The sequence below is a fragment of the Pelodiscus sinensis genome, chromosome 1, assembly GCF_049634645.1.
Source record: "Pelodiscus sinensis isolate JC-2024 chromosome 1, ASM4963464v1, whole genome shotgun sequence".
In the NCBI taxonomy this organism is placed as follows: Eukaryota; Metazoa; Chordata; order Testudines; family Trionychidae; genus Pelodiscus; species Pelodiscus sinensis.
The window spans coordinates 241,209,918-241,224,158 of NC_134711.1; the positions used below are offsets into that span (position 1 = coordinate 241,209,918).

The 14,241-nt window shown below is 43.8% G+C and overlaps 1 protein-coding gene across 5 annotated transcripts in view; it reads right to left on the minus strand.

Annotated features, from left to right (window-relative positions):
• Positions 1–14,241, minus strand: part of MYO16 (myosin XVI) — a 517,195-nt gene that overhangs the window by 344,140 nt on the left and 158,814 nt on the right. For all 5 annotated transcript variants that reach the window (XM_075918615.1, XM_075918625.1, XM_075918604.1 and 2 more), the window contains exon 4: positions 12,369–12,512. In XM_075918615.1, coding sequence (XP_075774730.1) covers positions 12,369–12,512 — 144 coding nt within the window. The remainder of the gene's footprint in view (positions 1–12,368; positions 12,513–14,241) is intronic.

Consider the following 14,241-nt stretch of genomic DNA (forward strand, 5'->3'; position numbering starts at 1 on the left):
CATCACAGAAACTTGGTGGGATAATACACATGATTGGAATGTTTGTATAGAAGGGTACAGCTTGCTCAGGAAGGATAGACAGGGAAAAAGGGAGGAGGTGTTGCCTTATATATTAAAAATGAACACACTTGGAGTGAGGTGGAGGTGGGCCTAGGAGATGGAAAAGTTGAGAGTCTCTGGGTTAGGCTAAAAGGGATTAAAAACAAAGGTGATGTCATACTAGGAGTCTACTACAGGCCACCTACCCAGGTGGAAGAAGTGGATGAGGCTTTTTTTAAACAAGTAACAAAATCATCCAAAGCCCAAGATTTGGTGGTGATGGACAACTTCAACTAACCAGATATATGCTGGGAAAATAACACTGCAGGGCACAGACTATCCCATAAGTTGTTGGACTGCATTGGAGACAACTTTTTATTTCAGAAGGTTGAAAAAGCTACCAGGGAGAAAGCTGTTCTAGATTTGATCCTAACAAATAGAAGGAACTGGTTGAGAATTTGAAAGTGGAAGGCAGGTTGGGTGAATGTGATCATGAAATCATAGAGTTCACAATTCTAAGGAAGGGTAGAAGGGAGAACAGCAAAAAATAGAGACAATGGATTTTGGGAAGGCGGATTTTGGTAAGCTCAGAGAGCTGATAGGTAAGATCCCATGGGAATCGAGACTCAGAGGAAAAACAACTGAGGAGAGTTGGCAGTTTTTCAAAGGGACATTGTTAAGGGCCCAAAAGCAAGCTATTCCGATGTGTCGGAAAGATATAAATATATGGAAAAAGACCGCCTTGGCTTAACCACGAGATCTTGAATGATCTAAAAATAAAAAAAGAGTCATATAAAAAATGGAAAGTAGGACAAATTACAAAGGATGAATATAAGCAAACAGCACAGGAATGCAGGGGCACGATTAGAAAGGCAAAGGCACGGAATGAGCTCAAACTAGCTACGGGAATAAAGGGAAACAGGAAAACGTTTTATAAATATATTAGAAGCAAGAGGAAGACCAAGGAGAGGGTAGGCCCACTGGTCAGGGAAGAGGGAGAAACAGTAACAGAAAACTTGGAAATGGCAGAGATGCTCAATGACTTCTTTGTTTCGGTCTTTACCGAGAAGTCTGTAAGAATGCCTAACATAGTGAATGCTAGAGGAAAGGGGGTAATTTTAGAAGGTAAAATAAAAAAAGATCAAGTTAAAAATCACCTAGAAAAGTAAGATGCCTGCAAGTCACCAGGGCTTGATGAAAAGCATCCTAGGAGCTGATAGAGGAGGTATCTGAGCCTCTAGCTATCATCTTTGAAAAATCATGGGAGACAGGAGAGATTCCAGAGGATTGGAAAAGGGCAAATATAGTGCCCATCTAAAAAAAGGGAAATGAGAACAACCCAGGAAACTACAGACCAGTTAGTTTAACTTCTGTGCTAGGAAAGATAATGGAGCAAGTAATTAAAGAAATCATCTGTAAACACTTGGAAAGTTGCAAGGTGACAGGGAACAGCCAGCATGGATTTGTAAAGAACAAATCATGTCAAACCAATCTGATAGCTTTCTTTAATAGGATAACGAGTCTTGTGGAAAAGGGAGAAGCGGTGGATGTGGTACACCTAGACTTTAGTAAGGCGTTTGACACGGTCTCGCATGATATTCTTATCAATAAACTAGGTAAATACAACTTAGATGGGGCTACTATAAGGTGGGTGAATAACTGGCTGGATAACCGTACTCAGAGAGTAGTTATTAATGGTTCACAATCCTGCTGGAAAGGCATAACAAGTGGGGTTCCGCACGGGTATGTTTTGGGACCGGCTCTGTTCATTATCTTCATGAACGATTTAGATATTGGCATAGAAAGTACGCTTATTAAGTTTGCAGATGATACCAAGCTGGGAGGATTGCGACTAATCTAGAGGATAGGGTCATAATTCAAAATGACCTGGACAAATTGGAGAAGTGGTCTGAGATAAATAGGATGAAGTTTAATAAAAACAAATGCAAATGGTCCACTTAGGAAGGAACAATCAGTTTCACACATACAGAATGGGAACCGACGGTCTGGGAAGGAGTATGGCAGAAAAGGATCTAGGGGTTATAGTGGACCACAAGTTAAATATGAGTCAGAAGTGAGATGCTGTTGCAAAGAAAGCAAACATGAATCTGGGATGTATTAACAGGTGTGTTGTGAGCAAGACACGAGAAGTCATTCTTCCGCTCTACTCTGCACTGGTTAGGCCTCAATTGGAGTATTGTGTTCAGTTCCTGGCACCGCATTTCAAGAAAGATGTGGAGAAATTGGAGAGGGGCCAGAGAAGAGCAACGAGAATGATTAAAGGTCTAGAGAACATGACCTATGAGGGAAGGCTGAATTAATTGGGTTTGTTTAGTTTAGAAAAGAGAAGATTGAGGGGGGGACATGATAGCAGTTTTCAGATATCTAAAAGGATGTCATAAGGAGGAGGGAGAAAATTTGTTCATCTTGGCCTCTGAGGATAGAACAAGAAGCAATGGGCTTAAACTGCATCAAGGGAGGTTTAGCTTGGACATTAGGAAAAAGTTCCTAACTGTCAGGGTGGTCAAACACTGGAATAATTGCCCAGGGAGGTTGTGGAATCCCCATCTCTGGAGATATTTAAGAGTAGGTTAGATAAATGTCTATCAGGGATGGTCTAGACAGTATTTGGTCCTGCCATGAGGGCAGGGGACTGGACTCGATGACCTCTCGAGGTCCCTTCAAGTCCTAGTATTCTATGATTTTATGATAACATCAATTCCTCACATGAACAATCTGTGATGTGGTGGGACCATGGGGGTTCAGATTTTTGGAGGGGGTTTAGGATTGAAGGGATAAGGGCTCTGGCTTGGGATGCAAGCTCTCGGGTAGGTCTGGAGATGAAGCATTTAGGATGCAGGAGGGGGCTCCAGGCTGGAGCTAAGACATTTGGAGTTCAGGAGCAGGCTGAAGGCAGAAGGTTGGAATGAGGGTGTGTGGTTAAGAAAGTAGCAAGGGAGTAAGGTCTAGCAGGGAGCTAAGATGGTGGATTGGGCTCAGGGCTGGGGCTCTGGTTTGGGGTACAGGGTCTGTGATGCAATTGGGTACATCGAGTGTTCTGAGTATTGACCCAGTACTGAAATTCTTACTCAGATCAGTCTCCCTTTGAGCTCTATTAGATTTTTGCACAAGACACAATTTCAGAATATGGCACATGGAGGGGAAGGATTACGCTATTCCCTTTGAATGTATCACTTGTAGATGTTCTGTATATTCAATATTTAAGAGAGAAAATGTTGCAATTGTTTTCTTATCCAAATAAATCAAAAGGGACATTTAAAAAAAAAGGATTTTATGAGATTTTAAAAAGTGTTATTTACTCTTTTAACTGCACTGTAAATTTGTAGCATAACCAAAGTTGCCTGCAGTTCACATGGGCATTATCCAGTTCCACAATACACATTAGACACAGACTATGAAACACTCCGACCTCAAGGCAAAGCAATTATTAATATCAGAAGCTCACATAAAGATAGTTTACAGATGTGAAATAAAAGCTTCCCTACAATTTCTACTTCCATTTTCACTTGGATGAAATGTTACTAAACGTATTATTTATGTCACAGTTCAGAAACTACTGCTCAACTAACAATTTCCCCGCACAAGATTATATTTATCAATCCCAACCCTGGGAGAAAAGTAAGTGATTTATGTAGTGTGGGCCAAATTCTGCATGAGATGTGCTCAGTGCATAGGAAAAGGAGGAATAAGAGCTCCTCCAGAAAAGGGCTTTTTTCCGGAGGATCGGGGCCAGTGTAGACGTTCTTTTCTAAAAGCCGGAAAAAAGCGGCAGACATTTTTATTTAAATGCCACGGGGAATATTTAAATCCCCCGCGGATTTCCCTATTACGACCTGTGAAATTAACATGCCCCGGAAAAGGGGCCAATGTAGACGTAGCCATAGAGTGGCCTCATATGCTGCAAGGTTTCTGATGTTCAATACCTTTTGAAAAACAAGGTTTGTGAAAAGTACGGATGAAAACACACAGATGGTGTGAGATGCAAAAGAACATTGCTTATAGATGCATTTAAATTAATGGGGTTGTATTTCCTGGGGACATGTCTACACTACAGAGAAGATTGATACTCTGGAAGTCAATCTTCTAGTGTACGATTTAGTGGGTCTAGTGTAGATCCTCAAATGGAATGCTGAGGGCAGCCCCAACTGGCTTCCTTACTCCTCATTCTGTGAGGAGTAAGAGAAGCTGATGGGATGTGTGCTTCTGTCGGCCTCCTATAGTGTAATTGCTGTGGTGGCTCAGCTTAAGGTAAGCCGAATCCATCTATGCATTTTGTGTAGCTGGATGGAGTACCTTAAGCCAACCTTCCTGGCCTGGCCTGGCCTGGCCTGGCCTGGCCTGGCCTGGCCTGGCCTGGAAGTTCTAAGCAAAATTCTCTTGTGCAGGGTGAGATTTTCAAAAAGGCTGACTACTGCCGTATTCTACGTTAAGTGAAGTTATTAGGAGTATATAATACTGAGCATTTTTGAAAATCTCACACAGGGAGCAATGGCAGGCTTGAATAAGGAATTATATTGCTCTGCTTCAAAAGGACATACTTTCTCTAATGAAACAAATTGAGAATAGGATCTTTTAAGATTTTTTCCTTATTTAATCAGGGAACTGATGCTCCTGAGCATATGTGTCTCAGAATTCCTTTTTTATACTGTAAATTAGTCATAAAGAAAAGAAAATACATATCTGTTATTTGTATGACAGTACAATGTGCTCACAATGTCATGCCATTATCACTTAACCTGAAAAGCCCAATAAAAGAGACTATGGGGGAGAGGGTGAGCATTAGATACAACCAAAGTTTGGTTTTGTGTTGATAAATGGTTGAAGAACATGAACCAGCTCATTGCTTCTGCAGCATGAGCTTCTGAATTTTAACTAATATCTCAAACTCTAAAGGATGTCAAGGAGAAATACAAAATTAATAGTACAGTACTATCCTATACTGGTTAAGATAGAGTGAACATGGTCCAAAAGACAGAAATACTGTTTGGCAGAGATTTCTCGGTATTTGGCAAAAAGAATGACAATGTTCGAACTGGGTTCAACTTTGTGGTGACCTTGAAGCCTTCTTTTGCTGTCTCTGTCTACGGGAATACTTCCAAGTCACCAATGAACATCAAGCTGACAAACTAGATCCCCCCTACCAACACCAAAAGAAAAAAAATTCTATGTGGACTCCCCTTCCCGACCCCCCAACGGTTGTAGTTACAGTCTGCACGTCTATATTCAGTGATTCTGCAACCATGCACAGACTGACATTATGTGCAAACAAGTGACATATAATCTCAGTTACGCTGAACGATATGCTATCCAGAGTCTCAAAAACAACTCTCACATTATAATCAAGCAGGCTGACAAAGGGGGTGCTGTGGTCATTATGAATGAGTCGGACTATGAACAGGGGGCAGCTAGACAACTCTCCAACACCACATTTTACAGACGTCTCTCCTCTGATCCAACTTTAAAATACCAAAAGAAACCATCTTCTTAAGGAACTCCCTGCCTCTACTCGGGATCAAATTCACACAGACATGCCTTCTGAACCCCAGCCAGGATTATTCTATTTGTTTCCCAAAATCCATAAACCTGGAAACCCTGTACACACCATCATTTCATGTATTGGCACACTCACTACCAGATTATCCAGCTATGTAGACTCCCTCCTCAAACCCTATGGGTACGTCTAGACTACAGGCTTTTGTCGACAGAAGTTTTGTTGACAGATACTATCGACAAAGCTTCTGTCGACAAAGAGCGTCTAGACTACATTCAGTTCAGTCGACAAAGCAAGCTGCTATGTCGACATGGCAGTGTAGACGCAAAGGACAGTTTAGATGCAATAACGCCTTCTGTCGACAGAACTCTGTCGACAAAAGGTGTTATTCCTCATAAAATGAGGTTTGAGGAGGGAGTCTACATAGCTGGATAATCCGGTAGTGAGTGTGCCAATACATGAAATGATGGGGTGTACAAGGTTTCCAGGTTTATGGATTTTGGGAAACACTCTTAGCTATCTCCGAGATACCACTGAGGAAGTTACAAAACATCAATAACCTTCCTGATAACACCATCCTTGCCACCATGGATGTAGAAGCTCTCTACACCAATATTCCACATGAAGATGGACTACAAGTGATTAGAAACACTATCCCAGAGGTTACCACAGCAAATCTGGTGGCAGATCTATGTAACTTTGTTCTTACCCACAATTATTTCCAATTTGGGGACAACTTACACCTCCAGATCAGTGGCACAGTCATGGCCCCACAGTATGCTAACATCTATATGGCTGACTTAGAACAACATTTCCTCAGCTCCCATCCCCTATTATCCCTCCTTTACTTATGCTACATCGATGACATCTTTATCATTTGGACCCATGGTCAAGAAACACTGGACAAATTCCAGAGATTTTAACAACCGGAACCCCCACCCCATCAATCTCAGCCTAAACCATTCGACATGAGAGATCCATTTCCTGGGCACCACAGCACAAATTACTGATGGCAAAATCAATACCACTCTCTACAGGAAGCCCATTGACTGCTACACTTACTTGCATGACTCCAGCTTCCGTTCAGGACACACCATATGATCCATCGTCTATAGTCAAGCCCTTAGATACAACCGCATCTGCTCCAATCCCACTGACAGAGACCAAAAACGTCAAGATTTCTACCAAGCATTAGTAAAACTCAATTACCCACCAGAAGAAGTAAAAAAAAAAAACAGATTGAAAGGGCCAGACGAATATCCAGAAACCAGCTACTTCTAGATAGGCCCAAGAAAATCAACAATAGAACATCGCTTATCATCACCTACAGCCTCCAATTCAAACCCCCTTCAACTCATTATCAATAACCCACAACCTATACCAGAAAATGATGCTACACTCTGAGAGGCTCTGGGTGACAGACCTGTACTTTCCTATAGACAACCACTTAACCTCAGGAAGATTCTCACTAACAACCACACGGCATACCACATTAAAACTAACCCTGGAACTTTCCCATACAACAAATCCTGGTGCCAGCTTTGTCCACATATTTACTCTGGAGACACCATCACTGGACCTAACCATGTCAGTTATACAATCAAGGGCTCATATTCCTGTACATCCAGCAATGTGATATATGCCATCATGTGCCAGCAATGCCCCTCTGCGGTGTATATTGGACAAACTGGTCAGTCACTTCGCCAAAGAATCAATGCTCAGAGATCAGACATCAGAAATCTCCACACACAGAAACCTGTCAGCCAGCATTTCAATCAAATTGGCCATTCCCTTAAAGACCTGACAACATGCATCTTACAACAAAGAGACTTTAACACCAGATTACAGAGGGAGACCTCTGAATTTTTATTTATGCTAAAATCGACACATTGTGAATGGGCCTTAATTGAGATGATAATTATCTTACACATTACAAAAACAGCCTCCCCACCTTTTGATATTCGTAATGACCCCAGATTAGCCACTTCATTGACTCTTACAGTAAGCAATTTCCTCCTTCCTTGTCACGCCCCCACCTTCTATTCTATGTAGCTGATTTATCAGTTTGAAATTTTTTTTTACTTTTTTCATTGTATTCCTCTGTTATATAATGGTCATGCCAATTCGCTTTCAGAATATGATCTGAAGAAGTAGGTCTGCCCCATGAAAGCTCATCACCTAATAAACTATCTTGTTAGTCTTTAAAGTGCTACATGACTGCTTTTAATGTTTATAGAAGTTTACTCCCACTCTATCATATATGACAGGTGTGATTTAAGGACACAATAATATTGTTTCATACAAAACCAGAAAATAGTATACATAATACATGTTGAACTTAATGTGATCAACCACAAAAAGATGTCATTGATAATTTGAGGAAAGCAGCAATTACAAATGAATTCAGAAATTACAAAAGGCTAAGCTGCACCAAGATTCTAAGAAATGACAGGATAAGACTCAGATCAGTGAGAGGTAACACTGGTAGGTTGGTGAAAGCATCTGGAAGGAGTAACAGCAATTGTGTGAGCTCCCTAGCTAGGAGAGGGTACCCACTTTTATCACCCATGATTGACTGAATCCCCTGCCAGTTCTGGAAGATTAGGAGGTAAGAAAGGAGTGCATTATTCCATGGGAATCTCAAAAGAATATAATAATAATTTTGTTCTGATGAAGTTCATTTTGTTCTGATTAGTTATTCATGCCATGTAACCTCAAGACTGGAGCACTAGAATCTCTCTACATATATTTTAGGGGTGTCTGTCTGTCTGTGAGTCCATCCATCTGTCTGAGAATCCATTTGTTTAAGAACTCCTCCTAAATGGTAACAGCTCGGACAACCAAATTTGGCATGTAGCTGTAACCCACACACGTAGGGTGCATCTACACAGCACCCTAAACTTGAAATAAGATATGTAATTTGTGCCACAACAAATTGCGTATCTTATTTCGATTGTATTTTGAAATAGCTTATTTCAAAATTTGGCACATCTACCCAGCACTAAATTTTGAAATAACTAGCTATTTCAACACATCCCTTAACCGTCGTGGAATGAGGATTATAGGGAAGTCAAAATAGCGTGCCTATTATTTTGAAAAATATTTCAAAATAATAGGCACACTATTTTGGCTTCCCTATAAAATATTTCAAAATAACGGACGTGTTTAAAAGACATAGGTTAACGGACATGTTTAAAAGACCTTCAGTATCCTGAAATAGCCCTGCTGTCCAGACAAACCCTAGTATAGTTCACTCTCCCATGTAGTGGTACTTAGACCACTTACAGCGAGAGATAAGAATAAGGGAGCTCTATAGCCTCAGCTGTGAGCCACCTGGCTATATAGCTCAAGCTGTAGAGGCTCCTACACTGAGGTCCCAGGTTCAAATCTGCCTGGGCTGTGGTTACATAGCTTCCTTTTATCCTAACTTAAAGCAAGCTCAGAGTTTAGTTGTGTCAGGAAAATGGGATGTGCCTGGAATTTGATTTTTTTCCATTACATGGTAAGGGAGGGAGCTGTTTGGAGAGAGGTGGTACTGATAGTCACCAAGGGGGACAGTGAGCAGGGGGAAGAAACAGCTATACTGCAGAGTGACCACTAGGGGCAAACACACCAGGAAGTGAGTGGCCAGCTGGAGATAGGGCTCGCCATCTTGCCAGCCACCGGCCAGGGTAAGTGCCCTCCTCCCACTCCAAACTCTCTCCATCCATGGCCCTCAGCCCCAGTGCTCATCTCGGGGAGAGGGAAGGCTTAGGGGAAGAGGAAGGCACATTTGGAAACTTCAGCAGCCTACTTGTTTAGACATGTTGTTCTCATGGATTGTATTATACGTGCACATCAAATTCTATATACATTAGGTCTTGGTTATATAAAAAAGCACCTGCCTTCTCATCAGATACATAGCAATTTAGATCAGAAAAGTCCCTCAAACTAATGCACCTTAATTTAAACAGGAGGATCTGATGGCAGGGTAATTTCACTGAGACTCTCCCTGCAGTCAAGAATTCTTTCCATCTTGGCCTGAGAGATCTAGACTCTGCTGACCAGCAAGAAACACTGCAAAGATCATCTGTCCTCCTAGATTTCAAAAAAGGTTCTGATTTGCAGAAGCAGATGAGCCAAAGGGGAGTTTCATGGATTAGTTTACTATTAATTTATTCTCTCTACATTACTACAGTGATATTCTCTGTAATGTCTCTGGTAGAGTGGGGCATGCCCCCCAGATGGGGTTGTGAAGTGCTAGCTATGGGATGCAGATCCAGACCCCTTAATTGCTTTTCTGTGTTTCAATTAAGGAAGCTGATGGCAATTATTTAAATTAACACCGTTAAACTATTTCACTGCTTATGAACACATATAATAGGAGTGAGGAACTATATTATGAAAACCTATATCATCATTTGGAAAGGATGTGTCATGGCTCCTTCCCCACTCTGGCACAATAAATGCAGGAGTGGGGGTCAGCAAAAGTACCCCAAAACCTTATCTACCAGTCTTTGGTATAAAACTTCCCCCCAAAACCTTAACAACCTAGATTTTGGGGATAAAATCTCCGCTACCACCGCCCAAATATTAATAAAGAAACCAGGGAGAGACTACTTGGGAAATCTCACCCCTAAAGTACAAACTAGGACACAAAAATTAATCAATACCAGGTTAATAAAAAGAAAAGAGAAAGTACTTTTATTATCACCACAATATTCCTGTTGCAAGCATAATGACTAGATGGAACAGTAACAATAATATACTCATGGAAGACAAATTTACCATGGGCCAGGAACTTAGTTACAAAGGAGAACAAAACCCATTTTTAAATGCACAGACACTAGATCCCATTTCCCAAACCATAAAACAATAAAACCTAATGGATTTATCTGAACTTTCTCCTATTTACAGAGTGTGAAGAGTATTTTCTTAGAGGGAGACATCCTGTCCCCTTCAATATCTGGAGAGACACTGCCCCAGAGACAAAGGAGGGAAAAACCCAATAATTCCTTTGTCCTAGTTTGAGATTCCTACCTACATTCCTATTGGACAATTCTACCTGAGTTAGGTATAGTTAAACCCCTTAGTCCCCAGGCTGCTGGCTAACCCTCATGATCATGACATGTATGAGGGTGTGAGCGATTAGCTGGTAGGATCAAACAGATGAGTGAATGACGATGGGTAGGATTTTAACACCAACCTGCACTATTACAGGTTGTACCTCTGAAAACTGGCATTCTCTGGTCCAGCAACATCTGTGGTTCAGCAGGATCACGGATGTTCCTAGACCAGAGAGCTTGGGAGCCTAAAGACAGGAGTGCCAGCCAGGACTGGGGAAAACAGGGTGGGCAGCTCAGCTAGAGGCAGTGCAGGGCTGGGGCTGGAGCTCCCCACAGCAGCATGGGGCCAGGACCAGAGTCCCCTGGCAGCTTCTGAGAACACAGGACTGGGGCCAGAGCTCTGTGGCAGCATAGGCCAGAGTCTCCTGCCTAGGAGTATGGGGCTGGGATGGAGCCCCTTAGAAGCCCACAGCAAGCAGGTCCAGAGCCCCGCAGCAGAAGCTGGAGCCTGTGATGCCCAAGGAGTTGGCAGCAGCTACAATTAGCCCAGCCAGTCTGGGGAGAGGGGTAAGGCAGGATGCCTGCTGGGATAGCCTTCCAGAAGCATGCAATGGGCTTGGGGGCTGGTGCCAGAAGACCTCCCCTGGTCCAGCAAATTCTCTTGTCCAGGACTGGTCATGTCCCAACAGTGCCAGACCAGAAGGTCCAACCGGTAGTTTCATTTTTCTTAAATGGGAGTCAGCTTTCCACAGTTTGCAAAACCCTGCTCTAAAGTGAGTTTTCTATAGGCATTTACATTAGACAATAGCCTAGTGCTAGAGCAAGGGATAGGTGCATTTCAAAAGTGTCTAAATACACTATCTTGTTATGTAAAATTCAGGATTTTGTGCCAACATATTTATAGACCAACAAATCTTAGACCTAGAGAACCCAAAACAAGTTTTACATTTGTTTTCACTGGAGCTAGGAACCGTCCATTAAAGTAGTACTTTTTTGGTGGTAATTAATAACAACACTGAAGCTGAAAACAAGATGTGTTGCCTTGCTAAAATATTCCTTCCTTCATTCTGTAAAGATAGTGTTGTCATTATAAAGATAATGGTAAATGTGAGTGGTGCTCAAAATGATGTGTTAGAAAAAAACAAAATTAAATCTTTTACCTTAGGAAAAAATATAAAGACACCTTATAAATAGATATAAGCAAGTAAAAAAAAGTTGGGTCACGCTTTAGGCAATTTTGATATTGTCCCATTAAACTACACTGTAAATTAAACAGGGATCAATATCCACACAAAACCACATGTCAAGATTAAAGCTTAGGCCTTAGACATGGAAAAATTTTAACAAGACTCAAGCCTTCATCTATCATAGGCTGAATGTATGTATACTAAGTCTGTTACACTTAGTAAATGTAATATTCTTTCTTTCACAGATTCAAAATTTGTAGATCAAAATCAAAGACAAAATGTAACACGACATTTACATTGTAAAAACAATGAAGAGTCCTGTGGCACCTTAAGGACTAACAGATGTATTTGGGTATAGCTTTTGTGGCTTATGATGACTTTAGAGACCTGAAAAATTTCTTAGCATTGACTCTCTAAATATCTTGGGATCAGGAAGATATATACAAAACCATGATATATGGATATATTCTTTTCAATGATTTAATGGGTTGTGTGAACGCAACATATAACCATTTCAGATCTCATGCTTTTATATATATTATATTTCATTTTCAAGAACACAATGAACTGAATTGTTTTACTTACTAATAACAGTAGCAGGACAATATCAGGATTATCACATGCACAGGCTACATGCACTGGTGTCCAAAAATCCTCATCCTGATGATTTACATTTACTCCTCTGTCAATTAGAATTTCTGCAGCAAAGGCATTATCATAACGAGCACACTGGAAAAGAGAAAATATGATTAGACACGGGACCTAGTTCAAGGTAAAATTCAATTTATTAATATGCTTTTTCATGTGGTGTTTTTTCTCTACATAACATAGAAAGTTATCAGATAATGTACTAAAGATTATGTTTCCATTTCTGCAGGAGGCTGATGGATCTATGGAAATAAATTCTGTGATATATAGGGGAGTGTGGCGGGGTAGCCCCGCCCCTCCCGGAAACGGCCGGGGCGCCGCGACCACGGGGGAAGGACTCACCCCCCGTAGGGGAGCGGATCCGGGCCCGTCCTTCCCGAACGGGGGGGCCGGCACCCCGGCCGGGTGACGAGCCGGGGCCGGCAGATAGTGCAGGGACGGGGGCGCCGGCACACCGGCCGGGTGACGAGCCGGGGCCGGCCGGCAGCGCAGGGAGGGGGCGGGGCCGAGTGGACGTGATAGAAACGTCACAGGGAGGACGGCCCTGGGAGGGGCCGGAGGCTGACGAGGGGGGTGACGTGATCTGCCTGCGACCGGCGGGCAGTTCAAAAAGCCGGAGGGGACCAGCCAAAGGGGGAAACGCGGAGGAGCCGCAACCCCCCCGGGAACCGGCGAGGGGCCAGCATTATTGGAGACCCTGGGCAGGCCCAGAGGAAGGGCCCAGGGGAGCCTGTGGGACCTAAGGGGGAAGAAGCAGCCCAGGGCGGGAACGCGGACCCTGAGGGCAGGGGAGTTTAGGGGTCTCGACCCCCCCTGCTAGGTGGGGGAGCATTTTCCCCGACCTTAGGGCCCTGGGCTGGGGTCCGGAGAGAGGGCGGGCCCGGACCCCCTTCCCCCACCCGCCTATCCAAACCAATCGAAACCGGTCGCGTCAAGGCATTGATAGCGGGAAAACCGAGGGGGGCGGACGTAAGCCCCTCCGCACAGGGGGGGGGGATCCCCTACACGTGGTGGAGAACGTGGGCATAGTGGACCCCGAAACGGGGGTTCGGATAAGGGAAAGGATTAACAAAGTATTGATCGCCAGGAGACAATGAAATTCTGGAATGGTGGACAGAGACCCAGAAGGTACAACAGCAGCAACAGATGCAGGCGCTGCAACAGCTCCTCAACCAGCTCCAGGAGCGCCAGGAGCAGATGGCGCGAGGCGCCCCAATGACGGTACCGGGGGCGGTAGCGGGGTCTGGAGGAGGAGAGGGGGTCGGCACCCAATTGCCCATAAGGCTGACGAAACTAGGGCCGGAAGATGACCCCGAGGCATTTCTGGTTACGTTCGAGAGGGTGGCCGCCGCCGCGAAGTGGCCACCCGAGCATTGGGCCACCCTCCTCGCACCTTACCTGTCGGGGCCGGCCCAGCTAGCATACCGAGGGATGTCCGCCAGCGATGCCTTATGTTATTATAAAGTTAAAGAGGCTATTTTGGACCAATTAGGGGTAACCCCCGAGACTCACCGTCGGCGGTTTAGAGAGGCCAGGTACGACTCCCGCGAGCGACCACGGGCGGTGGCGCAACGAGTTAAGGAAGCGGGGATGAGATGGCTTGAACCCGAGACTAAGACGGGGGCTCAGGTGGCAGACCTCGTGATACTTGAACAATACGTCAGCATCCTCCCCGCGGAAGGGCAGCGGTGGGTCCGGCGGCACCTTCCGGAGACCTTGGATGAAGCGGTGACCCTCATGGAACACTACCTAGCCGCAGAAGGGCCTGAGGGGAAAGGAGCCGCTGGGGCACCGAGAGAACACCGAAGGA